The 15,681-nt window shown below is 41.7% G+C and overlaps 1 protein-coding gene across 1 annotated transcript in view; it reads left to right on the plus strand.

Moving 5' to 3' along the window:
- The first annotated feature begins 268 nt into the window (after positions 1-268).
- LOC121388276 overlaps positions 269-15,681 on the plus strand; it is a 92,007-nt gene continuing 76,594 nt past the window's right edge. Inside the window, exon 1 of the mRNA XM_041519554.1 lies at positions 269-4,916. Within this exon, the coding sequence (XP_041375488.1) occupies positions 4,425-4,916 (492 nt within the window). The 5' untranslated portion in view covers positions 269-4,424. The remainder of the gene's footprint in view (positions 4,917-15,681) is intronic.

Below are 15,681 nucleotides of genomic sequence, written 5' to 3' on the forward strand. Positions count from 1 at the left end.
CTAATAAAACCAAATAATACAATTATTATTATTTAACCTAAATGCAACCTAAGTATTTTTTTTCTTTTTATTGACATGATGGCATTTTCCATTTCAACGTATTTTCGTGCTTATATCCAATTAAGGTTCAAGCACGCTGTCCTGGGCTCACACTTCAGCTATATGGACTGTCTGTCCAGGACAGTGGGTTAATTGTTAGTTGTTAGTGAGAGAAAAGAGGGTGTAGTGGTCTTACACCTAGCCATCGAGTCGTTAAAACTCGCGCTGGGTGGGATGGCCTTACCACGACACCACCGAGGCCGGTGATGTGATGACAAATACGTGCAAGAGGTTATAATGAAATCGGTGCCAAAAACTTCCTATGATCCTTTTAATATAACGTCTCTCCGTCTTGATAGGTTTTTTTTTTTTTTTGTCCTCACAAACCAAGCATGGTCACATTGAGGCTGTGTTTGTCTTGAGCTGGAAATAAACACCGTTTGTTTGTCTGTTGGCAGACAGTCAAACACGGTGACGGACAGCTTCACCTACTGCGAAAAAATTAAAAACCCGAGAAATTTGTTCAGAGGACGTAAGTCCACAGTTTGCAGCTTCGGCCAAACAGCCATACAGCGCTCGTAGAGTCGAGCCCGCCCTCAGTGCACAGATCGATGGGTTTCCATTGCAGACTGCACTGGCTAACAGAATACACATGGTCTGCCTTTGTAACGCGTCTGTTAGAAGGGAACACTTTCACTTGTTTAGCAAATTCGCAGAACGGTCAGTGCTTTCCTCTTTAGTGTGTTGTTGTTTAACGGAGCGTATTCATGAATGTCGATGTTAGGACCGATTTGACCGTTGGTTTCATAATACGTTTGCTAACGTCTGCTAAAACGTCTGCTACAAGAACAGAAAAAAAGTTTCAGGCGTTCAACAAATCCACAGAACGGTCAGTCGAAAGTCTAAAACAAACGGTGCTCGTGATGATGTTACGGAATGATGTGTGAGTGCTGATGTTAAGATACTAGAAATAGCGCTGCTTCTGTACCACATCTGCTAAAAGAAAAGAAAAAACGTTTCACTCGTTCAACACTAATTTGCACAACGGTCGATCTTTTAAAATGGATATTATAAGATCTCTTTGAACATTTAAGCAAACAATGTTCAACTTCGTGTAACTGGACGTGTGGGTGCTGATGTCAAGACTGGAATTATTGCCGATTCTTTAGCTCAAATTTTCATTCGTTCAGCAAATCTGCAGTAGAATCTTGTTCTCTGAATATTCTGTCGAACAGTGTGCCCTTTGATGTCACGGGGCATATCAGTGCTGAAGTCATGACAGGAATTACCGCTGCTTCTATAACACGTCTATAATTCGTTCAGGTAATTTGCAGAACAGTAGGACTTTTTCTTTTTAGTCTTTGCAAACGATATTCTAGTTGCTGCTGTTAATAGACTTACGGAGACTGATGTGGAGTTTGAAATAACCGCTAATTTCATAAAACATCTGCTACAAGGAAAAAACCCTCATTCTAGCAGCAAATCCACGGCTGAACAGTTCTAAATATAACGGTGATAAATGTTAAACATATTAGCAAAGCGTTTTAGCAGACGACAGTTTTATCTTTAGTTGACGTCACGGAACAGATTGATGCTGTCGTTGACATTGGCATTACAGCTGCTTTCATAACACGTCGACTACAGGACATTTAGTGCAGCAAATGTGCCGAACAGTCGAAGTTATTTCAATCGTTAATTCTTTTCCAAAAACGTTTCAACAGATGATATTTTAGTTGACATCACGTGACACATTCTGGTGCTAATGTGAATACCGGAATTACTGGTGTAGACGTCGTTTCGAGTGAGATAGTGAAACGTTTGGTAGGGAATGACTTTTCAACTCTGATTATTTTTCTAAAGGTTCAGCACACGTATTCTTGATGACATCACTGCATTGCAGATATAGGTGTTGACATTGACTCTGTAATTACCACTGTTTTTCGGAAACGTCTGCTGAAGGATAACTTAAATCAGCAAATGTGCCTAACGATGGGAGTTCTTTCAACCGGTAAGGTTATTTTTTTACCCAAAAGTATGAACAAATCGTATTCTGGTTGATGTTGCTGGGCGTTCTTGGTGCTATTAAGGCTGGGAATGTATCTGTTGTTATTGACGAGGACGTCCTGTCAATGATCTAGTGGGCAGTTATTTTTCTACAGTTTAGTTTATTTTATCAAAGTTTTAGCAGACGATAGTTCAGTTTATGTCACGGACACATTTGGCGCTGACGCTAAATTGAGAATTACCTCTGTCGTGACTGGCACAGACTGGAATTACAGCAATTGTGACTGTTGCTGACGTCGTATCCAGTGAGACGGTGGTTAATATCAGAGGGGAGCGATTAAGCAATGCTGGTCAGCGCATGATGGAGTACCTGATCAGACGACTTGTCACGTGCGCCGAATGTGGCGGCGGACCAGTCACGCAGTGAACATTTCTTCTTCGCGATTGTGAAAAATATAGTGTGTTCTCAGCTAAGACAATCAGAAAGGTGATAGAAACAAATTACCCAAAAGAAGCTATAGAAACGGAAAGACAATATTGATGTTAGAGACAGATAGATGGAAATAATATTCGGTAGTTGTTTGGTCCCGCACCAAAAATTTTGATATGAATATAAATAAAATAATAGAAGAAACATGAAAAATAAAATTAATAAAATAAAGAAAAAACATAAATAAACAAATAAACAAATAAATAAATATATAAATATATAAAGAACATAGACTAAATGCTGCTAAATTAAAAAGTCACAAGAAGTTAGTATCACCAGTTCGACATCAATGATTTTATGTGTTTCTTATGTGATCGTCTGATGGTTTGATTATTTCATTTTGTTACGCTTCACGATGCAACACAAAAGGGCGTCTTATTTGATCTGGATTCTTAAACCCATAAGCTAGGTGAATTAGTACTTTTTTTCTCATTCAGGTTATATGAATACTGTTGTTTATTTCTCCCACACTGACATCCTTCTACGTTGACACCTGCAGCGGCCGTACTACACCTTACACGGCGGTAGTATTTGTCTCCAAAAATAACTATAACTCAAGTGCTGGAGAGATATTTTATCGTCACTTCTTTCAAGCATAACGGAAATCTTTGACGTTGACAATAAAACCTTTGATATCAAGCGCCCGGTTCGCTTGGGAGTATTGACGTAAAAATTGTTTTACGCCTTACACTCTCGGGTAGTTCGAACAGCTGTACACGTCTTTCGTGTGTGATCGTCTTGTGGCTCAAAACACCCTCCAAAACAACAGAACCTCGTTAGTAGTAGCACTGAAAAGAGACCGCCTCTAAGTGCAGGGCGGTAGCAGGAGATAACAGACGACAAAACCACTCGTCCACCGGGGACAACGTACAAGGTGTTTTAACAGCCACACACACACACAGTCTCGCGTGCAGTTCAGTGACCAGCTTCAAAACAAAAATCAATGCAATCGTCAACTCTAGAAAGTCGTCCGTTTCGTACTACAGAAGTGCACTTCTGTTTTGTAGAATGGTAGCAGACGATAACGGAGAGTAAACAACATATTATTAAAAGACCTATAACAGGGTGCGAGAGATTTTAACTACCGCAAGTGCCGTCTTCTTGGCAGCATCAAAAATCAATGCAGCACGGAAGTCGTCTGATACACAGAAAAAGTGCATTTAATTTTCTAGTTGGGTGAAGTAACAGACGACAGTTGATGAAGATGATGATGATGATGATGATGAAACACTCGCCCACCTGTAACGTATGACGTGGTACGAGACATTTTTAACGACCACACGCAGTCCGTGTCTGCCTCATCAACACCGGACTACAGGAGCTGATTTGAAGGTAGCAGGCAGCAGTTAACAACGGCACGAGCAACCGATATCAGACGGCACAAATTTAATACGCATCCACGTGCACGTACCAAACGTACGAGGCATTTTTGACAACCGCACATAGCCCGGTGTGTTATAAACACCGAAGTCATTAGGGACAAAAGTTGACAACAACACGAGCAGCCGACAAAATTGGGAACCCAAATTACACGTCCACGTGCTATATATGAGGGATTTTAACAATCGCATGCAGCCTTCGTAATCTCGGCACCGAAATCAATGTATCGCAGAAAGAAGTCTCTTCCACAGATGATCTAACTTGGGTAGAAGACGGAAATAGCCGACAACGTAGACCTACAAACCCTATTATATCAGGGTACAAAGAATCTTTCTTAACAACCGCATCCAAAGTCATCTCTCTCTCTCACACACACACAAAAGATCTAACTTGTGGTTACTGGGTATAGATAGTCAGCAGACGCATACAACCGAGGACAGGCGAGATCAGCCGATAGCAGACGACAGTTTGTGATACACGGACACGTATACACACACACGTAAACACATCTATGAGCGGGTCTCTGTGTGTGAACATGTCGACAGGTATGAAGATGAAGTGTGACTCGCAGGAATACGCCAGCATGCAGTCGTCGCTGGCGGTGCAACACATCCTCCTCACCGTGCTCATGGTAACCGGCTTCCTGTGCACCAAGACCATTTACGACAAGATCCGGCGACGTCACGCACGGATTACGGTTGTCGTGATCGGTGCCGGACCGGTCGGACTGACCGCCGTCGTCGTGGCGGCGCGTAGCGGTCGCGTTGCGCGCGTGGTGCTCTACGAGGAGGTGTGCCGCAACGCGCTGGTCAACAAACAGCACCAGATAGCGTTTGACGCCAAGACGGTCGCGTTCTTGCAGAAGTTGGGAGTGGATTTCGATAACATGGAGGGGTGCTGGGACAAGAGTTGTTTTTTCACGAGGATAGGGATATTCCAGGAATACCTGTTGAGTGTCATATACAGACTGAGTGTTCCCGTCGATATTCGGCTTGGCTGTAAGGTAAGGGTCTTATTTTCCTTCTCCCACCCGCTCCTCGTTAGAACCCGTTTGTTTATCTCTTTTAGAAGAGAAGGCAAGTGATATTTTTCTTTCTCCCCTCCTCCACCAATCATTATAAACTCCCTATTTAAAAAATTTCTTTTAGAAGAGAAGGCAAGTGATTTGTTTTCTTTCTTCCCTGATCCTTCGCCCCATTGCTTTTCTTTAGATCCACCTTTTCCATGCAGAACCTCCTGTATTTTCATTTGCTTTTGCTGCCAAACCTACACGTCACGGTCCTTATCTATCCAGATGCTGATATCTTTGTCCATTCGTGCTGCATGTCTGCAGTTCTCATGCAAAATAAATGTAAAATACACACGTTAGTGAACGAATATACTCGATCAGCTGATCAGAGGTCATGACCTCTAATGGCGTAACTCTCATTGTGATTGACGGAAGTATCTCATGTACCGTAACGGGTATGTCTTCCAACGTGGTGTAATAAACATGTTATATTTATGTCTTAAACCCACGTTATCGAAATTCATGTATGAAATGCACTTGATAACTGACATTGTGGCTTACAGAAAATATTTCATGTAATAAATGGGTATCTGTTCAACCGTGGTGTAAAAAAACCTCCTTTGTGTCCTAAACCCAGATGTTGTCGGCATTCATGCGTGAAATGTACTTGATATTGAAATGGTACAGTTTACCAATACACACCTTCTTCTTTAAACTCAAGTGACCCGGTGTCAGGGGCGAAACGACCCGTAATAAAACGATTCGGGCGAACCGGCATTATGTAAGCAGCGACCCGACTCGGTGTATATTAAATGTATGACACCACTACAATCTGAATGTACATGGATTTGTGTTAAACCAGAGCCGTATCTAGCGGGGGGAGGAGGGGGGGGGGGCATCAAGTAGAAAGTTGCATACTCAGAAAGCTTCGAAAAAGTGTGACCTTTCTACTTTAAAAATGCCTTATTGTGGTCTACCATTATTATTCTTTTCTGTACCTACCCCATTTAATGTATGCTAGGTAAGCATACGAACATGGTTAAACCCACAAGCATTTACTATATACATAATTTCGTGTTAAACCAACAAGCTACGTGTTTATAGCATACACGTTGTCCAGAATTGTTATGGGGTGACTCACAACATTCACTTAAACGTACAGAGGAAGTAGAGATAACGTTCCGAGTCCTTGAGTTTCAAGATGTACTATACCAAATAAAATCACATAGGCGACACTGTTAACATATGTGACTATATACAATACATAAACTGAGCTTTGACCTATAAACATTATTAAATATGAATACTGCAACACTCCACCCCAAAGAATTAACTAAAAAAGTGGAATTTGTCGTGGTTCATTTTCGATATAAAAGGAAGGAAGGAATGTTTTATTTAACGGCGCACTCAACACATTTTATTCATGGTTATATGGCGTTAAACATGGTTAAAGACCACACAGATATTGAAAGAGGAAATCCGCTGTCGCCACTTCATGGGCTACTCTTTTCGATTAGCAGCAAGGGATCTTTTATGTGCACCATCTCACAGACAGGGTAGTACATACCACGGCGTTTGATATACCAGTCGTGGTGCACTGGCTGGAACGAGAAATAGCCCAATGTGCCCACCGACGTGGCGATATAAAAGGATGTCAGAACAGTCTTAATTTCGCACAGAATCCTAGTGTTTAGTTTTACAGGTACCTTGTATAGGTTTTACACACACGTGTACTTGACACGGTGATATTGAATAAAATGAAGTTGCATACATGTATACTTGCCCAAGTAAAACACTTTCTCTTACAAGAAACACCTGACACACGTATCACCAATGGCAGGACTGGTAGTGCGAATTGCACTACTATATAAATTTAGATGCACCTCGATCTTTGACTCAGTCGGATGTTCTTTAGTATGGTGCTGTCTTCAGAAACGAAAGTACTGTATATATTTTTTCAAAAGATGGAACATTTAAAAAAAGTTTGTTTTGTTTAACGACACCACTAGAGCATATTGATTAATTAATCATCGGCTACTGGATGTCAAACATTTGGTGATTCAGACACGTAGTCATCAGGAAGAAGGAAATGTTTTATTTAATGACGCACTCAACACATTTTATGTACGGTTATATGGCGTCGGACATAATAATGGTTAAGGACCACACAGATATTGAGGGAGGAAACCCGCTGCCGGCACTTCATGGGCTACTCTTCTCGATTAGCAGCAAGGGATCTTTTATATGCACCATCTCATAGACAGGATAGCACATACCAGGCCTTTGATGTACCGGTTGTGGTTCACTGGCTAGAGCGAGAAATAGTCCGTAGTCATCAGAGGAAACCAGCTACATTTTTCTCTAATGCAGCAAGAGATCTTTTATATGCATTTTCCCACAGGGAAGAAATCACACGGCCTTTGATATATCATTCGTGGCGCACTGGCAGGGACGAGAAATAGCCCAGTGGACCCACCGACGGGGATCGATCCCAAACCGACCGCGCATCAAGCGAGCGCTTTACCACTGGGCTACGTCCTGCGCTTCATCATTTTAAACTACTGGGTGATATAATGGTAATTGGGAATCTTGGTCTAAACCGTGGCACCTACCACAGCGTAATATTTTGATTATTAAGGGGTTTGTGGAGGAAGGTTGCCTTTATGTAATGTATTTAGTGTATTTTTGAAAACTTTATGTGTTGTTTTGACGTGGCACCCCCTCCCTTACTGCAGCAAAATTGTTCAGTTTAATTTTGCGGGTAGTGAGCACTGGAAAGCATTGCTTCCCACGCCTCTTGTGTATTTAATTTTGGAACTGCCCTTGTTGGGAATTGTACGGTACGGTAAAGGTTACCTCCTATTCGCGATGCCAAGGTTTTAATATACATTATGTAACCGGTGTTACAAGTGTTATATTTATACGTGCAGATCTGTAATCAGTGCGTGCTCGCTTTAACGAATTAGATTACAGGTACATTTGTTTATATTAATGTAGACACGACTTACGTAACGTTAATTACCCTACATGTTCATTAATTACGACCAATTATGATAATACACATTTGTTTCCTGGCGTATGTCCAACCATAGGCGTATGGGCACCCATTTGTGTGGGCGGGGTGGGGGTGGTGTGGGGTGGGGCAGGCTGGCTTTTGCCCCAATTAAACGAAAATGCCCGAATCTGAATAACAACATTTATTCCTATTAACATTACTGTAAAACGGCTATATAGGGTTACAAACGATTCATTACGCATTTTTGCATGGATTACAACTAATTTTGAAGGTAGAATGATGGAAATACATGATAAAAAGGTCTCACAGCACATTTTGCGCTAATATCTGTATAATTTTTGCCCGAATTTGAAGTTTTGATCCAGCACTATGGGGGGGGGGGGGGCGCGTTGCCGCCCCCCCCCCCCCCCCCCCCCCCTGTCTGGCACGCTTATGTATCCAACTGATCTTCATACATGCTTTTCCTGTCTTTTCCTGGCCACGCCACATGAATGCCCAGTCTGATATTTCCCTGCCGGTCCAACCAGAGAGAAATATGATTTTCATCTCCATCCTGTCTATCCGTCTGTCCCTCATATTGTTTTCCGGATTTCCCCCCGCAATGCCTCAACATATTGCTTTATCGTGTACTGTTACATGGATGTTTACCCATTTTCCAGACAGTTTTGACCCTTGAACTTAGGAGATAAGAAAAATATGTTTTCCGAAGTTTTCTTCGCAATGCTTCAAGGTATTGAGCTGAAATTTTGTGTGTGTGTGTGTGTGTGTGTGTGTGTGTGTGTGTGTGTGTGTTGTGTGTGTATATATATATATATATATATATATATATATATATATATATATATATATACTTAACCAAAAAAGTTTAGCAAGTTTTTGTAAATGACTGTTGCTTCCAAATAAATTAAAATAAAGTGATAAAACTTGTTAATATGTTAGTTGCATATATATGCCCTGTCACTTTGGGTAATGAAAAGAACACCATTTGTCATATCGCACGCCGCTATGTGTACTGCACGTGCAAACGCGGTGCGCTCGTGCTGTCGCAGAAGTGCGTGCAATACGGATGTATTGAAATCACATTTTGATGCACTGAACCAACATTATCCAAAAACAAAAGGAAGAATTTATCCTGTTATAATGGGTCATGAAGCAATGGGACAGCTTAACGCCGGCCAACGCGTACACGACGTCGCTCAGTACTTTCGTGTTCATGACAGTACCATATCATGACTCCGACAAGCGTACACCAAACTGGGCAAGTGCAAGATCGACCACGTTCTGGTAGACCACGATTAACTACTACAAGGGAAAATAGGTATTTAGTGACGTCATCTCGACGTCACAGTTTCGAAAGTGCTCCTCGTTTAGAACCACAGGCACTAGAAAGCATGCTCAAACTGTCCGTAACCGTCTCCATGCTGCTGGATTACAAGCACGTCGCCCTGTTGTTGCTGTTCCCCTGACAGCGCGTCACATTCAGGAACGTCTGAGATGGACCAGAATACACCAACACTGGCGACGCAGACAATGGGATCAGACATTATTCACAGACGAATCCAGGTTTTGTGTTCAGTTTGCGGATGGTAGGCGTCGTGTATGGAGGCGACGGGGTGAACGATATGATGCAGACAACGTCATTCAGCATGACCGATATGGCGGTGGCAGCGTCATGGTCTGGGCCGGCATTCATGGTGGAGATAAAACATATCTCGATTTCATTCACGGAAACATGACTGTTCAACGTTACTGCGACGAGATCATTACACCAGTGGTCATTCTATTCCTGCAGCAGCATCCTGGCTTTCTGTTTTAACATGACAACGCTAGACCATATACCGCTAGGCTAACCACTAATCTTCTTGAACGGAACCACATCCATGTGTTGAACTGGCCACCAGAGTCCCCTGACTTGTCCCCAATTGAGAATGCATGGGACCTACTGGGCCGTAGGGTACGCGAAAAACCATCCTCATATCCTTAATGTCCATGCCCTACAAATTGCTCTGAACCGGGAATGGAACGCAATTACTGTTCCTGAGATTAATGGTCTCATTAGAAGCATGAGACGACGATGTACTGCTGTCATCAATGCCGCTGGTGCACACACACATTACTGAGCCTCTCTCAGTATTTTGGTAGATGTACCCCTCCGTTTCATCAGTTGACATTAAAGTGACGACGTTGACACCGTGACAACGTGTTACTGCTGGCTACATTCAGAAATGCTGTATCAATGAAATAATGTATACAAATAAATCTAATCAGGTTGTCTGTATTTCATATCTTGTACGTAATTGCTAAACTTATTTGGCACAGTATATATATATATATATATATATATATATATATATATATATATATATATATATATATATATATATATATATATATATATATATGCTTTATCATGCACTGTTACAGATTAAGTTTGACTGTTATGGCGATGTGCTAATTGTTGACAGAGTTATGGCCCTAGAACTTAGGAAATACGAAACTTTGTTGGGTCCGGTACTCTCAGAATGCTTGTTAATATTAAGGTTACAAATTCTACTTTTAGAGTTAAGCATGTACTTTTAAAAAGTTTTATATGTTTTGTTTTGTTATTTTTCTTTACTTAAAGTTAATTTTAAGCTACTAGGCCCATGCCTCTGAAACTTACGAGTCGCTTGCGTAAGTATAGTTTGCGCAACCCATTGAATTTATGACATCATGTACATGTTCATGATGGATTACCTAAAACAAAATGGGTTGCCTTAATTTGTTTTTGCGTAACCCATAAACGGTTTATGCAAATGTTCAATTATCAGAGGCCTGTCTAAAGCCTACAGGCATCAAGACAACAAGACACACGTTAGGTTTGTGTGACGGAACATTCTCTTAATTTTGTTTTAGCCTGTGGCGATATTAATTGTTTTAGAGGGCCGTGTGCAGTTCCAATATGCACTTAAGCCCAGGTGGGCACTTTGTTACGTAATACCTCTGCGCGACGGTGGTCGTTCTCCTTCCAATACACACCCAGACTAGGTGCGGAGGCCATGTGGCCAGTAGTTACGTAATACCTCCGCGAGTGCGGTTTTTACAACCGTGATTTTGGCGACTAGGCGTCAGCAAGTCTGGCCATCTAAGAAAAATATGCCGGCTTGGTCGCTGTGGAAATATCACTTGATAGGGGGAGGACCGCGTTGTACCCCCAGGCGATACTGGGTTTTATAATAAATAGCTAGGGTTTTAGAGATATCAGGGAGAAACATAGGAAGGCTTTATTATTTCTGCTCTGTTGTATAACCGTGATGTGATTGATGTGACTTTAAATATTTTAATACTGTATTATACCAATATTATTTAGACGGTGCTGCCGGTAATCTAACGCAGTAAACTGTAGGCTCACTGTTCTAATATATATAAAGCTTAACCAGTCATCCTAGAGGACCTAGGTAAACTGTAGGTTATTGTCTTTATTGTGATAGGTAACAGTATTAATTCTGTATTACAAGGTTACTGAATGAGTAGTTAAGGGTTAATTAAAAATTAACCAGTTAGGAATAGAGTTGTAATTCCTTTATTAACAATTAGCTTTTAAAAAGCTTGAGTACAAAAGAGAAGAACGTGCATTAGATAGAGAGAGAGAAGAGAGAGATAGAGAGAGAGAGAGAGTTAGAGAGAGAGAAAGAGAAGATAGAGATAAAGAAGACAGAGAGAGAGAGAGAGAGAGAGAGAGAGAGAGAGAGAGAGAGAGAGAGAGAGAGAGAGAGAGAGAAGAGAATTCCAGTTAGCAAAATTAAAAGTGGAACATGAGTTAAAGTTGAATACTGAAGAAGTTAGACGGGAAGCCGGAAATGGGTTTAACATGTCGGAGGCTTATAGATCAGTGCTTGTATTTGACGAACAGGAGGTAGACATGTTCTTCCAACTTTTTGAACGGGCCGCTAAGCAGCTAAATTGGCCGCAGTCTAAGTGGACATTGTTAGCCGTGTCTAAGTTTAAGGGGAAGGCTAGTGTAGCTTATAATTCAATGAGTGATGAGCGAGCAAGTCAGTACGACCTAGTTAAGGCGGCAGTGTTGAGGGCGTATGAATTACGACCTGAGGATTATCGTTTACGGTATAGCGAGTTGAGAAAAACGCAGCGTCAGTCTTATAGTGAGTTTGTGGCTAAGAAGGCAGGGATGTTTGATAAATGGGTGGTGTCTCATCAGGTAGTCATATACCGAGTTACGGGAGTTGTTGATCTTACAGGACATTAAAAATGGATTACCAGTTAGCTTACATATTCATTTAGAGGATCTTGATGTCAAAAAGATAGAGGAGGCAGGCATAGTGGCAGATGATTACGTGTTAATACACAAAGTTCAGGCAGTACAGGGTAGCTCTTTACAACAGGGTGATTTGAAGAAATTTCAGCCAGGTTTTCCCCGGGAAAGTAACTATCGGGGAGAGTCTTCTTGTTGGTCAGCTAGTCAGGCAAGGAATGTACCTGGTGGGCAAAGTAAGGATAAACCTGCATTATCAGCCAATGCACGAACTTTTCGTCCACATTGCAGTTACTGTAAAAAGGATAACCATCTTGTCGGGGACTGTTTTAAAAGGAAACGCGATAATGCGCAAGTGGTCGGTTTAGTGAGGTCAGCTCCGTTAGCGAGAGAGTTAATGGTTAGTCCCATGGCAGAGAAAGTAAACCCGTATGTGTCCACTGGTATGGTTTGTGATGTGAAACAAGAATTGAGTCCCAAGGCAATATCAATCTATCGAGATACCGGGTGTAGTCAGTCGCTGATAACGTCAGAGTGTTTAGCTGGTATTGAGAATTCAGATACAGGACGTAGTTTGGCCTTAACCTCGGTTACTGGAGAAAATATGGTTGTCCGGTTACATAACGTTTTCTTGTGTTCGAAGTTTGTGACTGGACCAGTCATTATGGGTGTTGTGAAGGACTTGCCTTTTGAAAACATAGGAGGTTTGTTGGGTAATGATTTGACTAGTCAATGTTGTCAGCCGCAATGTGACCAATTGTTAATTGAAGACAGCCCTTTAGCCATAGAAGCATGTGAGGTTGATGAGACTAGATATCCTGCGTGTGTAATGACTAGGGCTATGACCAGAAGGGTAACACGAGACCCAGAGGATATTTGTGATTTGTCTGATACGTGTGTGAGCCATGAAATTGGAGTGAATGAGGTTATCAGTAAAATGGTAGATAAGTCAATTGAGGAATTAAATGTGGTGGAACCTGTTGATCTCCCGCAGAGGGGAAATGAACCAGTTGTGTTTGATAGAGGGGACTTACTTTGTAATAGACAAGAGTTAATCCTAGAGCAGGGGGCTGATCCAAGTTTGTTGGCAGCTCGCACTACATTGTTAACTGAGGGTGAGATGGAGGATCAGATGTCAAGTTATTATATGGACAAGGGAGTATTAATGAATAAGAGAGTTAGAGATAGAAGGTTGCCGGCGACCGAACTAGCTAGGAAGCATCTGAGCTATGCTCAGAGCAAAATAAAATCAGTGTTTGATAGGAAGGCTAGGAAGCAACTGAGCCATGCTCAGAGCAGAATACAATCAGTGTTTGATAGGAAGACTAAGAGTCGGGAATTTAAACCAGGGGATAAGGTGCTGCTGTACCTTCCCATTAAACGGGGTTCATTGCAGAACAGGTATTTTGGGCCCTATGTTGTACACAAACGGGTTAATGAGACAGGGTATGTGATAAACACTCCTGATAGGGTTAGGAAAAGTAGGTATTGTCACATCAATTTGCTAAAAGGTTATTTTGACAGACTGCCGATAGTTCCAGAGTTACCTGTCCAAATTGAGAGTCACTCAATTTCCTGTGATGACGTCAAGACTGCGGAGATCAAAATTAACCAACAGCCAGATTCTAGCAGACTTGAGCCCCCAGCGAGCAAGGTTGACTACGTTGATACAAGACAATGTTTCCATTTGTCAGGACCTTCCAACGGTTACCAATACCTTAAGCCAGGATGTGCGCTTGGAACCCAACGCTACACCGATTCGACAGCATGCCTATCGGAGAAAACCTGGAAAACGTGAGACACTGAAAAAGAAGGAAACGAAGTTCCAGTGGTCAGATGAATGCGAGAAGTCATTCAACCGTCTTAAGCAGATGCTCTCCTCGTCTCCCGTGATGGCAGCACCAGACTACCGAATGCCTTTCAAGCTAGCTGTGGATGCCAGTGACGTGGGAGCTGGAGCTGTGCTGTTCCAGGAAGACGACAATGGACTGGACCATCCTGTAAGTTTCTTCTCCAAAACGTTTGACAAACACCAGGTGAACTATTCCACTATAGAGAAGGAAGCTTTCGCCATGGTACAAGCTCTGAAGCATTTTCAGATCTACGTGAAGTCGGCATTGCATCAAGTGGTGGTCTTTACTGATCATAATCCGCTTACCTTCATTCACAGAATAAAAGCCACCAACCAGAGAGTTTTGAGGTGGAGTCTTCTTCTGCAGGCATTCCCAATTACCATTGAACATATCAAGGGCACATCCAATGTAATCACTTATGCCCTGTCTCGAAGTTGAACGTTATGATAATGTGTTGACATTCTTGAGTTCTGTTTTGTTTTTATATATTTTGTTGTATACCAGGGACTCAGAGACTCAGTGTGATTACTGGTAGTCACCTTATTACTATGTGTTATAAATGCCCGGATGCGTCGGTTAACACACTTTTTGTTTTAATGTAGTATATTTCCCTATTCCTAGAGTAGAGGAAATATCCTTTTTGAGGTGGGGGTGTGTGACGGACATGCTCTTAATTTAGTTTTCGCCTGTGGCGATATTAATTGTTTTAGAGGGCCGTGTGCAGTTCCAATATGCACTTAAGCCCAGGTGGGCACTTTGTTACGTAATACCTCTGCGCGACGGTGGTCGTGCTCCTTCCAATACACACCCAGACCAGATGCGGAGGCCATGTGGCCAGTAGTTACATAATATCTCCGCGAGTGCGGTTTTTACGACCGTGATTTCGGCGACTAGGCGTCAGCAAGTCTGGCCATCTAAGAAAAATATGCCGGCTTGGTCGCTGTGGAAATATCACTTGATAGGGAGAGGACCGCGTTGTACCCCCAGGCGATACTGGGTTTTATAATAAATAGCTAGGGTTTTAGAGATATCAGGGAGAAACATAGGAAGGCTTCCAGGGGGAACGTTGTCCATCCGGACTGGTAATTATATATTATTTCTGCTCTGTTGTATAACCTTGATGTGATTGATGTGACTTTAAATATTTTAATACTGTATTATACCAATATTATTTAGACGGTGCTGCCGGTAATCTGACGCAGTAAACTGTAGGCTCACTGTTCTAATATATATAAAGCTTAACCAGTCATCCTAGAGGACCTAGGTAAACTGTAGGTTATTGTCTTTATTGTGTTAGGTACCAGTATTAATTCTGTATTACAAGGTTACTGAATGAGTAGTTAAGGGGTAATTAAAAATTAACCAGTTAGGAATAGAGTTGTAATTCCTTTATTAATTAAGTACCCCTGGAAGCGTTTCTCAATTATCACACGTGTGGGTGTTGTGTCACGGTGAAGTGCTTAGAATATTGTGTAAACTAAACACCTAGTGATTAACTAATTAAGTGATTAGTTCTGGGTTGTTAATATTTTGTTGTTGTTAATTAACTTCTGCGGCAGTACATTTGTCAGCATAGTATTAATACAGATTCCAAAGTGTATTATGTTTTGTTGTGTTTTCTAGTGAACTAAACGTACT

The sequence above is a fragment of the Gigantopelta aegis genome, chromosome 14, assembly GCF_016097555.1.
Source record: "Gigantopelta aegis isolate Gae_Host chromosome 14, Gae_host_genome, whole genome shotgun sequence".
Lineage (NCBI taxonomy): Eukaryota > Metazoa > Mollusca > Gastropoda > Neomphalida > Peltospiridae > Gigantopelta > Gigantopelta aegis.